The 12,287-nt window shown below is 42.9% G+C and overlaps 1 protein-coding gene across 1 annotated transcript; it reads right to left on the bottom strand.

Annotated features, from left to right (window-relative positions):
* Positions 1-2,274: 2,274 nt before the first annotated feature.
* Positions 2,275-10,716, bottom strand: MFSD4B (major facilitator superfamily domain containing 4B). Its single transcript, XM_058566451.1, is given in 5 exon segments — positions 2,275-3,997; positions 3,999-5,209; positions 6,504-6,620; positions 8,180-8,348; positions 10,365-10,716. Coding segments are annotated over 5 exon segments (1,584 nt in total). The 5' UTR covers positions 10,416-10,716; the 3' UTR covers positions 2,275-3,961.
* Positions 10,717-12,287: the final 1,571 nt, after the last annotated feature.

A 12,287-nucleotide genomic window follows, 5' to 3' on the forward strand; every position in this document is an offset into this window, starting at 1 on the left:
AATCTCCCTGAAACAAAACCATTTTACATGTAATCTGGGTCTCACATATTTTTCAGGAGTGTGTTGCTATACTGGTCATCTCCCAATTATGTTTTTTTTAAAATAAACTACAATTCTTCAAACTAATAACCAGTCCACCAACTGTAGTTGTACTTTGGACACAAAATTCAAGATGTTTCTGATACCTTATCTGGTAGGAAGAAATTTTTTTTACCCCTTACCATTTACTTAGGAAATTAAGTTGATGAGAAATGCAAGAACTTTTGTAGGTGTTTAGGAATACGGATTACTTATGTTAGGTGCCTTCGAGTTGATTCTGACTCCTAGCAACTCTCCGTACAGCAGAGCGGAACCCTGCTCAGTCTTTCTGTGCCACCCTCTCACCTTCCAGCGTTATATCAGACAATGCTCCACTGCTATTCATAGGGTTTTCAAGGCCAATTTTTTTGGAAGTGGGTGGCCAGGTCCTTTTTCCTAGTCTGTCTTAGTCTGGAAGCTCCACTGAAACCTGTCCACCATGGATGACCTTGGCAGTATTTGAAATAGCAGTGACACAGCTTTCAGTATCATAGCAACACGCAGCTGCCACAGTCTGACAACTGACAGACAGGTGGTGGTTCCCTGACCGGGGAATGAACCCAGGCCGCTTGGTGAGAGCACTGAATCTTAACCACTAGACCACCAGAGACGGCTATAGATTAATTATATTTATCCCTTATAGTTTTATGTACTTCCCTAATCTTCTACCATGACCTTGTTTATACCTTTATAATAAAAACTTATTTTTTAAAAATGTTTTTCATTAAAAAAATAACAGAGTAATTGAAAAATGCTCTCAAAGCGTTCTTGGACTTGACTACGAAAATACAATTAAACTGAAATTTACCTATTTCCCTCATGTCAAGCTGCATTTGAACAGGTTAAAAGCACAGTCGTAAAGGACATAAAATGTCAAGGAAAAAAAGCATAATTCTGAGTTAACCCTTCCAGTGCCCCACAAACAAAAAACGATTCTTCCCTATCAGGTTAGTTGGCCTGGCCTACGGGGAGCCTTCCACCCCCGCACTAGGACAGTCGATGGGCTGGACCTATAATCACTTTCAGTGACTGCTGAAGGTTTTTTCCCTCAGTTCAAACTTTTTCTCTCTCTGGAACCTTGATTTTGCAGGTATCTGACTATAAGACACAGACCATAAGGTGACCCCCCAATGAGTCACATCTCTGCACCAGACTCTCCCTTTGAGTTTGGGCAGAACCTGTGACTTGCTTCCAACCAAAAGAATACTATGGCTAAGGTGATGGGACGTCACTCCTGTGATCACTCATGTTACATAAACTCCAGCTTAGCAGACTGGGGCGAGAGAGTCTCCTGCTGGCTTTGAAGAAATAAGCTGCCATGTTGTGAGAGGATCTAGGAGAGGGCTACATGGCAAGGAACTGTGGGAGGTTCTAGGAATTGAGACTGGTGCCAGCTTACAGCCAGTAAAAAGCAGGGACCTCAGTCTACCACAGCCAGGAACTGAACACTGTCAACAGCTACACGGCCCTGGAAGAGGACCCCACGCTCCAGAAAGGAGCACAGCTCTAACCAACAGCTCGATTGCAGCCCTGTGAGATCCCGCACAGAGGATCCGATGACGTCATGCCCAAATTCCTGACCCAAGGAAACTGTGAGATAAAAATGTCTGTTGTTTCAAGCTGCTAAATTTTGGTAATTTGTTACCCAGCAATAGAAAACTTTGGTATTGGACACTTGCTTATCAACAGACACTTACCTAAGAAGTGATTATTAGGATGAATGCTAATTCCTGGAACTGTACTAAGTCTTATCCTTCCAATATGGAAATACATTATCAAACTTGAACAATGCCTATAATCTCACATGGCCATTCACATGTTGGTTTGTGGAACTCTAGTATTTTTTCCAGTGTGGATTACCAAATTTTCTGCCATGTTCTTATTACCATCCTTCTCTCCCTGAGCTGCATCTCCTACCCCTTATCTGTAGATGTTGCAGGTAGAATCCCTGTTCTAGCATCTCCCAGCTGCCAAACAGCTGCGACTGCCTAAATTCCAACCACCTGAGAAAAAGCAGTAAATGGAGCAGAGGTCATTTCCAAGCCCTAGCTACAAGAAAAGTATAGTATAACAAGAACAAGAAGAATAGGCTTCTTTCTGTTGATTTCTCCACCAGCGCTCTCCAAAATTTAGATTATTAATATGAACCAATACTGTGGCAGGGATATAAGGTGAATGGGCAGTGGTCAAGAAAGGTACTGTATTTCACTTAAGAAAAACAAAGGCAGATTTATAGAAATTAAATAAGAGAAAGTAGACATACTATACTCAGATAGAAATTAGATGTTATTCAGCATAAAACTTGGTAAAGAGAAGTGAACAAAATCTGTCATTGGTGCCAGTCATTTATCAAAGGACACCCACGCCAGCTGTGCCACACTCACATGAAGTACCCTTCGTGACCCTTGACTCCTAGGCCACCAAGCCACTTTCTAATCATTACTTTGGTTTCCCAGGTATTTCAAACTCAGGAAGGAGGAGCCCTGGATGGTGATACAAGTATTCCAACCACTGGAAAAGACTGTGCCTCACTGTAAATTAAACTAGCAGCCTGGTTTACACTGCTTATGATGGGAATACCAACCAAACTTAATGAATAGCAAATCCTGGAAAGGCAAGGCTCAGACCCAGACTCTGGTAGGCAAAGGACATCAAGAGTCCCTATCCACAGCACGACTACTAACACAGTAACTCTGAAACAGCTTTTCAAATCAGAACATAGCATCTCCAAATCCCATCTGAACAGAGAAAATTAGCATACAAAAATAACTTTTCTTTTTAAAATGTCTGTAAAAATAGTATAATCTCCATAATTGAATGAATTACTGTATTTCACTGAATCTAAGACATTGATTGTAAAACACAACGTTACTCTCGCTATATATATGGAAAAAAACTGTCAATTAAATCTTGTCACAATCTTAAATAATCATTGATTTTAAGACATATTCTGATTTCAGAGATGTTAAAAATGTGAAAAAAGGTGCATCTTAGAATCAATGAAATACAGTACTAAAGAATGTATTCTTCAGATAATTATTCAAATAAAATATTAAACAGAGTGTCTTAAATTGACATGAATTCATAATCAGTAGCACATTCTTAAAGCTATCATTTTGTTTCCCTTCTCATTTGAAAGGAAGAATGGGGTGGCATTTATATTAATTTCTAGCAGACATCCTGCATAAACTTTAAAACTTATGGATTCCTAGTTTGAAAATCATCTTCTTTTCACTTACAGAATCCCAGATCAGGAGATGAGATCAACAAAGCCAATGTAAGTTAAGTGGCTGAGTGCAGGTCCAGAAGGCTGGAAAGCAGCAGTCAAGGCTTAAAGCCAAGTCTATGGGAGCCCTGTTCTATGCTGTCTTCATAGAAATCAGGAATCAAATGAGTCATTAGCGTTCTTTGGTCCAACGCTACAGACAGGGTAAAGCAATTAATGAAAATCTGTCCATTTTCAAAGAGGTTCTTTCATCAAACTCCTCCCCTCGACTTCCCTGGTAGACTACTGACGACTGATAATTTGTTCAACTAATTGATTCAATTACTGGATGGTTTCGTTTTACTAGAACAGCACCCAACTTCTCAAAAACAAATGCCTTCTTTGCATGCTCTGAAGGGTGATGACCGTAAAATACTACCAAATCAGCCACATGCCAAACACTAGCCTTACAACAAGATTCTACTGTATGAGACCATTGGTTCTTTATGGAAGATTCTGAGAATCAGAGAATGTTTCAAAATGTTTTTAGCATTTGCTATACTCTGATCTAGAAATTTTGATACCCAGAACATGCTGGAAATCTGCTAAGGCTCTGCTCTGACTGGCCTCTTTAGAACTGGCAATTATTCAAGGAAGTCAGTAAATAATCCATCTTCTCTAAGTGTTAGTCCCTTTTGTCCTGATGTCTTGCAAGGTGATTCACAGCGGACTTGCCAGTATTAACTGAAGAAGACTCAAACACGAAAGCATGTGAGTGGTACTGGTTGGAGACTTCAGCTGTGGGCTCCATCAAAATATTTCTAGATGTCTCTAGTACAGAATTCCTCATTGTATCGTTCATTTCAATCACTTCAAAATCCATCTCGTTCCATTTTTCTGCATCTTCCTCTACACCCTCTTCCTCACAGTCATGTAGCCCAGAGCTCGAGAGCAAAGCTTTGTGGTCCTCACTCTTCCTGTGTTCTTTTTGCTGATGGCGAAGAGGTGAGGTGGCTAATTCATACATCACAGGAAATAAAATAGCAGTAGTTATTGCTGACCCCAAAGAGGTGTACAAAACTACAGGCAAATCAGGGTATTGTCCTTGAAGAATTCCAATTACTGCAGGAATGGCCATTTCTCCCAAGGAACCACCGATTACAAAAAATGCTGCAGCTTTTCCATGGATAGTCGTGTACTGCTCGATCCAAGAAACACCACTGGGAAACGTGGTCGCCATCGAGGCTCCATACACTGAAGTTGCAATCCAGAGGCAAACTGGGTTCTTGTTGAAAAGCACCAGAAATAAAGATGACGCCAGGGTGCCAATGTTGCTCAACACGATCATGGTTCCAGGTTGTAAACATGCAGCGAAAAAGATTGCCAGGCCCCTGCAGGATGCAAAGCTCCCCCAGAAGATGGAGTTCAGCCCGGCCGCTTCACTTTCTTTCATGCCAGCATGAGTGGTTGCAAAGGAGAAAACGTACGAGCCATATGTTACTTCGGCTCCAACATAGAAAAAGAAGAACAGAAAAAGGAGACAAAGCAGGATGTTGTGATATTTAGCTCTTCGAGACCTCTGAGCACATGCTTTTGCTTTTTCCTGCCTTGAGCTTTTCTTTAAAAATAGAGCAAAAAATAAGATAAAAACTACAAAAATATAAGTACCAATAAAAGCATAAGCCCACAGTAAATTCATATTGTCAGGTACTCCGAGTAGGGATTCTGAGTCAGCTTCAGATGACCAGCTGAGAGCAGAATGGTTCAAGTCAGCCTCTGTGTGGTTTTCAGAAGACGCTGTCGTGCCCCATGCCAATTTAGCCAGCAGGGGAGCCAAAAAGGCACCCAAGGCAAAACAGAAGTGTAAGGCCTGCAAATGTGGGGCTCCTTCGTCCCCCCAAAGAGCCAAGATGAGGACGTTACCACCTACCAGTGAAAGATGGGGAAATGATTTAATCAGAGTAACTTAGCAAAAAACAGTTCATTACAACTAGAAAAAGGATAAGTCTATTTTACATGGCACAGGATTATAATACTCTAAGTTGTCACATGCTTGCATGCATGATGTATCAAGTCAATTCTATGATTAAGGAACTCAAACTCACCACCACCAGAGAACTCTAAGCATTGAAACATCACATACTTACAAATGGAATTCTACAAGCTAGTAAACCACTACCTCCTAGAGCCAGGCACATTAGCACAAGGCTTTTTATAATACAATTCTAATATCAGGCTTGGGGGAGGGGGAGGTGTATTTATAGATTTATTTATTTATAAATATTTTAAATATTTATTATTATCAGACAGTGGCCAAATTTCCAAAGCTTTCTGTACTTGCAATTGGTAGCCACTTGAGGAAAATTATTTATGTATATAGCAGATGTAAAACACATGTTCAGGAACCTGAACACTACAGGATTCTGCTGGGCCCATTACAGGAAACAAGGATACCTTCTACAAGGTGAAAGGCAAGAAGCACCAAGTCTTGAGTTTTCCATTTTTTTTAAACATATTTGCAGATAAACATACAATTGTACCCTGTAACTTCACAACTAAACTAAGCCTAAAGTAGAAAATATTTCCCTGACATATCAAATAACAGTGGAGCAGGGAAGAGGGGGAGAAACCTGGCTTTAGGGGTGAACAAATGTCACGTGTGTTATTTAGTAGGTTTTAAAAGATATCAAGATACATGGAGAAGCTCTCTGGCAGGATGGCAGGAACTTTTGAAAGAAAAGGAAAAGGAAAATAATACCCAGCACAGGTTTCTCTTAGTTCAAAAGGCAAGGTGCATTGTAAATTGGGTAGCTGCCTTTATGCTTGCTCAGCCAAATCATGGTTCCAAACTTACTTTAACTGATTAACTCATCAATTCTTCCCATACTACAATGATAAAGTTCTATCCCAAAATGAAAGCACGCTCACCTGTACTGTAATTACCCACATGGGGACCCTTCCCTGGTTGGTACTGTAAATCCACAATCTCTCATACAACAAAATTCTTTAAATTCACTCCATGGTTAGCTGCTCAAAAACAGGCACCCTACTTGGCAAGAAGAGTCGATGCCAGCAGGGTGGTTCTGATGGGCTGACCCCATGACCAACTTAGTAGGTGTCATTTTAGGGGACACAGCAAGTGACAACTTAATATCATCTGTTCTACTTTTACTAGTAGAAAGTCCCTACTCCCAGAGATGACAGTGAAGGGCTCACTAACCTGTATCCAGAATGCCCATTGAAACACCAAAGACGGACATCATGACAATCAGTAATACTGCCACCTTACAAAATGGAACAAGATAAAGACCAACTGTTGTAGCCAACATTGACATCCCTGAGAAGAAAGGTAAAAGTCAGCAGTAAAAAACAATATTCACGCAGTCCCGGATCAAGTCAACATCATAAAAACTCCGCAAAGTGCAAAATAAGTCAAATTAAAATTGAGTAATAATGAGTACATGAGAAGTTCAGCTTGTACAAATGGTTATTTCATTTAAAACCTTTTATGATCTTTACGGACTATAAAATGTAAGTTATTCTAGTTTTTTTTTGTTTTTAATTTTTATTTATTTTATTTTTTTTCCCCCAAAGCCCCAGTAGATAGTTGTATGTCATAGTTGCACAGCCTTCTAGTTGCTGTATGTGGGACGCGGCCTCATCGTGGCCGGAGAAGCGGTGTGTCGGTGCCCACCTGGGATCTGAACCTGGGCCGCCAGCAGTGGAGCGCGTGCACTTAACCGCTAAGCCACGGGGCCGGCCCTAAGTTATTCTAATATAAATAAATTTCTAGCACTGCTAATAATCAAACTATAAATTATACCACAAGGCAAAGTTTTAGAGCAAAAGAGCTCAAAAATTATGTATTTAAATATTTCTTTTTTATTTATTTATTTATTTATTTTTTCCCCCAAAGCCCCAGCAGATAGTTGTATGTCATAGCTGCACATCCCTCTAGTTGCTGTATGTGGGACGTGGCCTCAGCATGGCCGGAGAAGCGGTGTGTCGGTGCACGCCCGGGATCCGAACCCGGGCCGCCAGCAGCGGAGCGCGTGCACTTAACCGCTAAGCCACCGGGCCGGCCCTAAATATTTCATATTTAAGAACTTAAAGAGATTTTTAGATATGAAGTAAAAAATAAAAAACACAAAAATAAACTACAAATACTATAGTAGTTTGTAGTAGAAATGTATTAAATAAATTATTTTGGGGAATAGGGAGGGAAATACAAGAAATATACTCTTTCAACCACTTTGGAAATCAGAGGGATTATATATTTATTCATCAACAATAGGAAATTATTCTCCTTATTTCCAAAGCAGTTTTATTACATTAATCCAGATTTTCTTTAAACATGTCAATTTATTCAAAAAAGAGTAAGTTAAAAGCTTTGCCATCTATTTCAAGGGTGAGGTAGAAAGGTCTGGGGTCATCATTGACATGGGGCAGTAGGGACAAGAATTTAGCCTATGTCATTTCACCCGCCATCCCCTCCCACCTTCATTCTCAGTCCAGGGTTCAGCCTGGGCAGGTTCAAGGAGTTCATTCTGATCTATGGTGGCCCCAGGAGATCTGCCCTAAACCCTGAGAGGCAGAGCTCTTTGGACAACAAGTATGTGATCCAGGGGGTGGTGCCTAAATTACAGTGAAGTCAGGAGGCTAAGGATGGCTAACTCACTCCCGGGTTAATCTGAATCCCCAGAGTGGCCCAGCACAGATTCCCTGTAACTGCCAAAGTGAAAGCAGGCACCAGAGAAACCTGACTTCCACTGAGGATGCCTAAACACCAGTCCATTGACGTCATCAACCATTCAGCAAGATAGTATGTTTCATATTTAAAAACAAATTGTAAATTCCTGGAAAGTCAGAAAGAAGCTAAACTTGGTGTTTACTTACCCAAAAGTAGAAAATGATTCATACTGTCAAAAAGAACTCCACCAATCACAGAGCCACTCAAATAGCCAAAGGCACGGCCCACAAAAATCAGAGAAAGACTGCTGATGTTGCGGTTCACGTTTATTGCCAAATCTGGAAACGTGGGTCCCAGGATAGCGACACTCATTCCCTAAAATTTAAAAAGACAACAGATTTTATTTACAATCATTAAAATAATGTCTATCTATGTGGTAGCTTTTTTCACTATTAAAAAGGGAGGAGGGGATTTCAATGTAATGCAGGGAATTAATTTGAATCCCACAGTCAGGAAAAATTCTCGATGACAATACTAGTACTACTAGAGCCATAGACTCCTACTTCTGGTGTGCCAAATCCTACCGTTTTTCTAGTTTTCACAACTCTCAGTTTTTAAAAAATTCTTCAGTTCTTTTGGCTTTTTGCTGCAATTCTGTTTCCTTTTTGAACAATACCATAAAAGACTCTTTTGTATTAATAGTAACATTAATTTTTGAAATAGCTTTGTACATTTTGAAATATACTACATGCACAAATAACTAACTTAAGAATTTAAATGTTAAAAATTATTTTTCTAAACCATCAAAATATTATTCTCATCTTTGATGTTGTCAAAACAGACAGCAATATTTCTGGATGCACATGGGGTCCTTCCTCTGAATTACGAGTATAAAATATGCAGGAGATAAACAATTGAAACGTTTTTAAATCTACATTTTTCTTCAAAGAAAACCCCAAGCCATCAGAAAAGTACAGTCTGTAAAGCTTTCTTAGAGAATACTACATACATAGGTATACAATGACTTTAAAAATAAAATTTTGGGGTCAGAAGGGTTGCCTAGTGGTTAAGTTCAAGTGCTCTGCTTTGGTGGCCTGGGGTTCACGGGTTCGGATCCCAGGCTCTGGCCTACAAACCACTCATCAAGCGTAGCTATGGCAGCATCCCACACACAAAACAGAGGAAAACTGGCACAGATGTTAGCTTGGGGACAATCCTCCTCAAGCCAAAAGAGGAAGATTGGCAACAGATGTTAGCTCAGGGTGACCCTTCCTCACCAAAAACATACATAGATAAAATTTTACTCAAAAACAATGCAGTGTTAGCAAGAATTAAGGGTCACAATTGGCTTTCAGAGGAAATTCGTTGGACATTTAAAAATATGCTTCTAATTGCTCTACATTTCAAGAATAACTGATTCTAATTGCACTGCTCTGCTCTAAAGGCTTGGGTGTGCTCCCGGCCCAAGCCCGGAGCCGTCGGGGACTAAGAGCAGGCCTGGGCACGAGGCGCAGAGCACTGGCCCGGTAGGTGGAGGGAAGGCTGAGCCCCGGCTCTCTTCAAGTTAATTCCTGCCTCCACAGCACTTACAACAGGACCTGGCAGACAGAGAGCGCTCACCAGGCGTCGCCAATGATTGTTCTTTTTTCAAATTAAAATACTCTAAGAATCAGTTGTGGCTCAGAGAAAGACCTTAAGTGACCAGAAGCGACTCTCCTCAGAGGACTCATCCTCCCAACTCCCCAGAATCCCAATATTCAAGACAGGTGATGGGGTTGGGGGGGTCCGGAAACAAGGGAATAGCAGGGCGACCAAGGGTTTTGGCAAAAGGTCCTTCTAGCCTTGCCGTTAGCTCTAAGAAAAACACTGAAGGATCTGAAGGTCTGTTTTACATAGGATTGTTGGCAGAACAAGAGATATATTGGTGATTCCTGGCTCTACCACTTAGACGGCTGTGTGGCCAGGAAAAGTCACTTTCCCTCTCTGGGTCTATTTCCCCATCTGTAAAAAAAGGGGTTGGCTGAAATTGGTCAGAAGAGGAAGAGGAAATCCCAGAAAAGCAGCTTTGGGTAACAATACGAGAGTTGGGTGGGCGCGGGGGACAGGACCGTAGACCTGGCAACCCCTCTTGCGTCTCCCCACCCCACAGAGGAGACGGAGGAAGGTTGGCTGGAGCTGGAAAATATATCAGGAAAGCAAATTTCGCACTTGGCAATAACCCTCCAAGATTAAAACTGCCCATTTTCCAGATGGCGAAACTGAGTCTCGGGCAGATTAGGACGCCCAACGTCACGCAGGTTGCAGGTGGTGGAGGCGACACTCGGAAGGCCGCGTTCTCTGCAGGCCGCGTGCTCAGGCCCCGGCCCGTGGGGTTGCAACAGCAGCTCTCACCAGCCCCAGGAAGGCGGCACACAGGATCACGGTGATGAACCAGCGCAGCATACTCCCGGACCCGCTGCTCCGCCGGGAGCCCGCCACCGCCTCCGGCTCATTCTCCGCCGGGACCTCGGCCTCGAGGAGCCGCTGCCCGGCAGCCGGGGCCCCAGCCCCACGGAATTCCAGTTCCAGCTCCAGCTTGCCGGCTCGGGAGAAGCGGTCCTGCTGCTGCCCGGCTTCTCCGCCCAGCCTCGGGACTCCGGAGCCGCGCCCCGGCCCCGCCCTCCAGGCCCGGCCGTCCTGGCAGGCGCCACCTCCCCGGAGGCGGCCGCTCCCCAGGCTCGGGAAGTCGGACTTTGGCAGGCACCTGGTGTGGCAGGCCACCGACGAGCGGCCCCTCTACGCTCGGCGCCTGCGCGGCTCACGTAGCGGAAATGTGGCTTCTCCCCAGCAGCGGCCTAGCCACAAACCGGAAGTGATGCGGTTGTCTAGGATACCGGACGTCGCGTTCCGGCCTCAGCATCACATACAGCTGAGCCCACAGAGGCCCAGCGGGCGGGCGCCCCGTGGCGGAGCGAGCGGAAGCTGCAGTCTGGGACCCGACGAATCATGAGGTAAGGGGCGGCCAAACCAACTGAGAAAATACGGGCCAAGAATTGCAAGGGATGGCTTCGCACTCGCTCCCCGGGTCTCCTCGGGGGCAGATCCCTTATACAACTTTCTAAAATTCCTGCCCTTGCTGCTTGCAGATCTGTTGTCTATTGACCTGTCATTCATCTGCCACCCACAACATTTGTTGCACCTCGTATGTAACTTTTCACGTGTATTATCTAAATTAATCCTCATAACAACACTAAATTGCATGCTATCCTCTTTTTACAGATAGGAGGATTAACCCATAGAGAATAAGGAGCAACTTGCCCAAGGTCAGTCAGTGAATCAGTGGCTGTACGTCAACAGTGTAACAGTAGCTCGAGAAAGCAATCTGGAACCAAAGCTGTGGTTTCAAGCGCACTGTCGCCCCAAGCCCTGTAAATAATTCCATTTTGTGCTCCGCACAGAACCGGAGCAGGGCATCGATTTGCAGAAATCCCTGAGTAAAGTTATGCTAGCGGAAAAGGAAAGGCCTTATCTTCTTTATCCGACTCCAGCTTTTTGTTTCCTTTTGCTCTTTGACCAAACAGACCACAGCCTCAAAATGTGTAAATATTTTTCTTTATCGTCTCTCTCAACTGTTTTTTTCCACCTGACTACTCTCTCTGTCATCCACTTAGGCTCCCAGACTACAAACCTGAGTGTGGTTGTCGTTTCCTTTGCAGTCCATCTCTCCAGCCCAGTCCATTTGGTCGTTAAGCCATTCCCAATTTACCTCAGAAAGTACAGATGCTATGATTTAAGAGAACCTATTTTGGATTTCCGAGTCAGGGAAGGTCTCTGAGAAAAGTTTGATGTGGTCGAAACAGAAGGTATATATATTAAAGAGAACAGAAGATGATGTGGGAGAGGTAGGTTAGGTCCAAATTATAAAGGGGTGTCTTTGTATGCCATACAAAGGAGTTTGGACTTGAGCAAAACACTTCTACTGGCACACTGAGATTTAATAAAACCAAAAATATTTTGTAGGAATTCAAGCTTCACGATATTTCATCTTTATCACCTAGAACTGAACTCATCTGTTTCCTCAATAAATCTGCTCCTACTCTGTGATAGTCCACACTGGTACCACCATCCACCCAGTCATCTCTGTAAGGAAGCTGCAAGCCTGCCTTGATGCTTCCTTCTTTCTCTCTCACAGTTTATCACCAAGTCCTGCCAATTTTATCTCTTCAGATATTTCTAAAATCAGGCCTTTACTCTGTACTATTGTCACAGCCTACTTTTAAAACTTTATCACCTCTCACCAAGACTATTGCCCCAACTTCCTAAATTGTTTTCTGC

The sequence above is a fragment of the Diceros bicornis genome, chromosome 23, assembly GCF_020826845.1.
Source record: "Diceros bicornis minor isolate mBicDic1 chromosome 23, mDicBic1.mat.cur, whole genome shotgun sequence".
Lineage (NCBI taxonomy): Eukaryota > Metazoa > Chordata > Mammalia > Perissodactyla > Rhinocerotidae > Diceros > Diceros bicornis.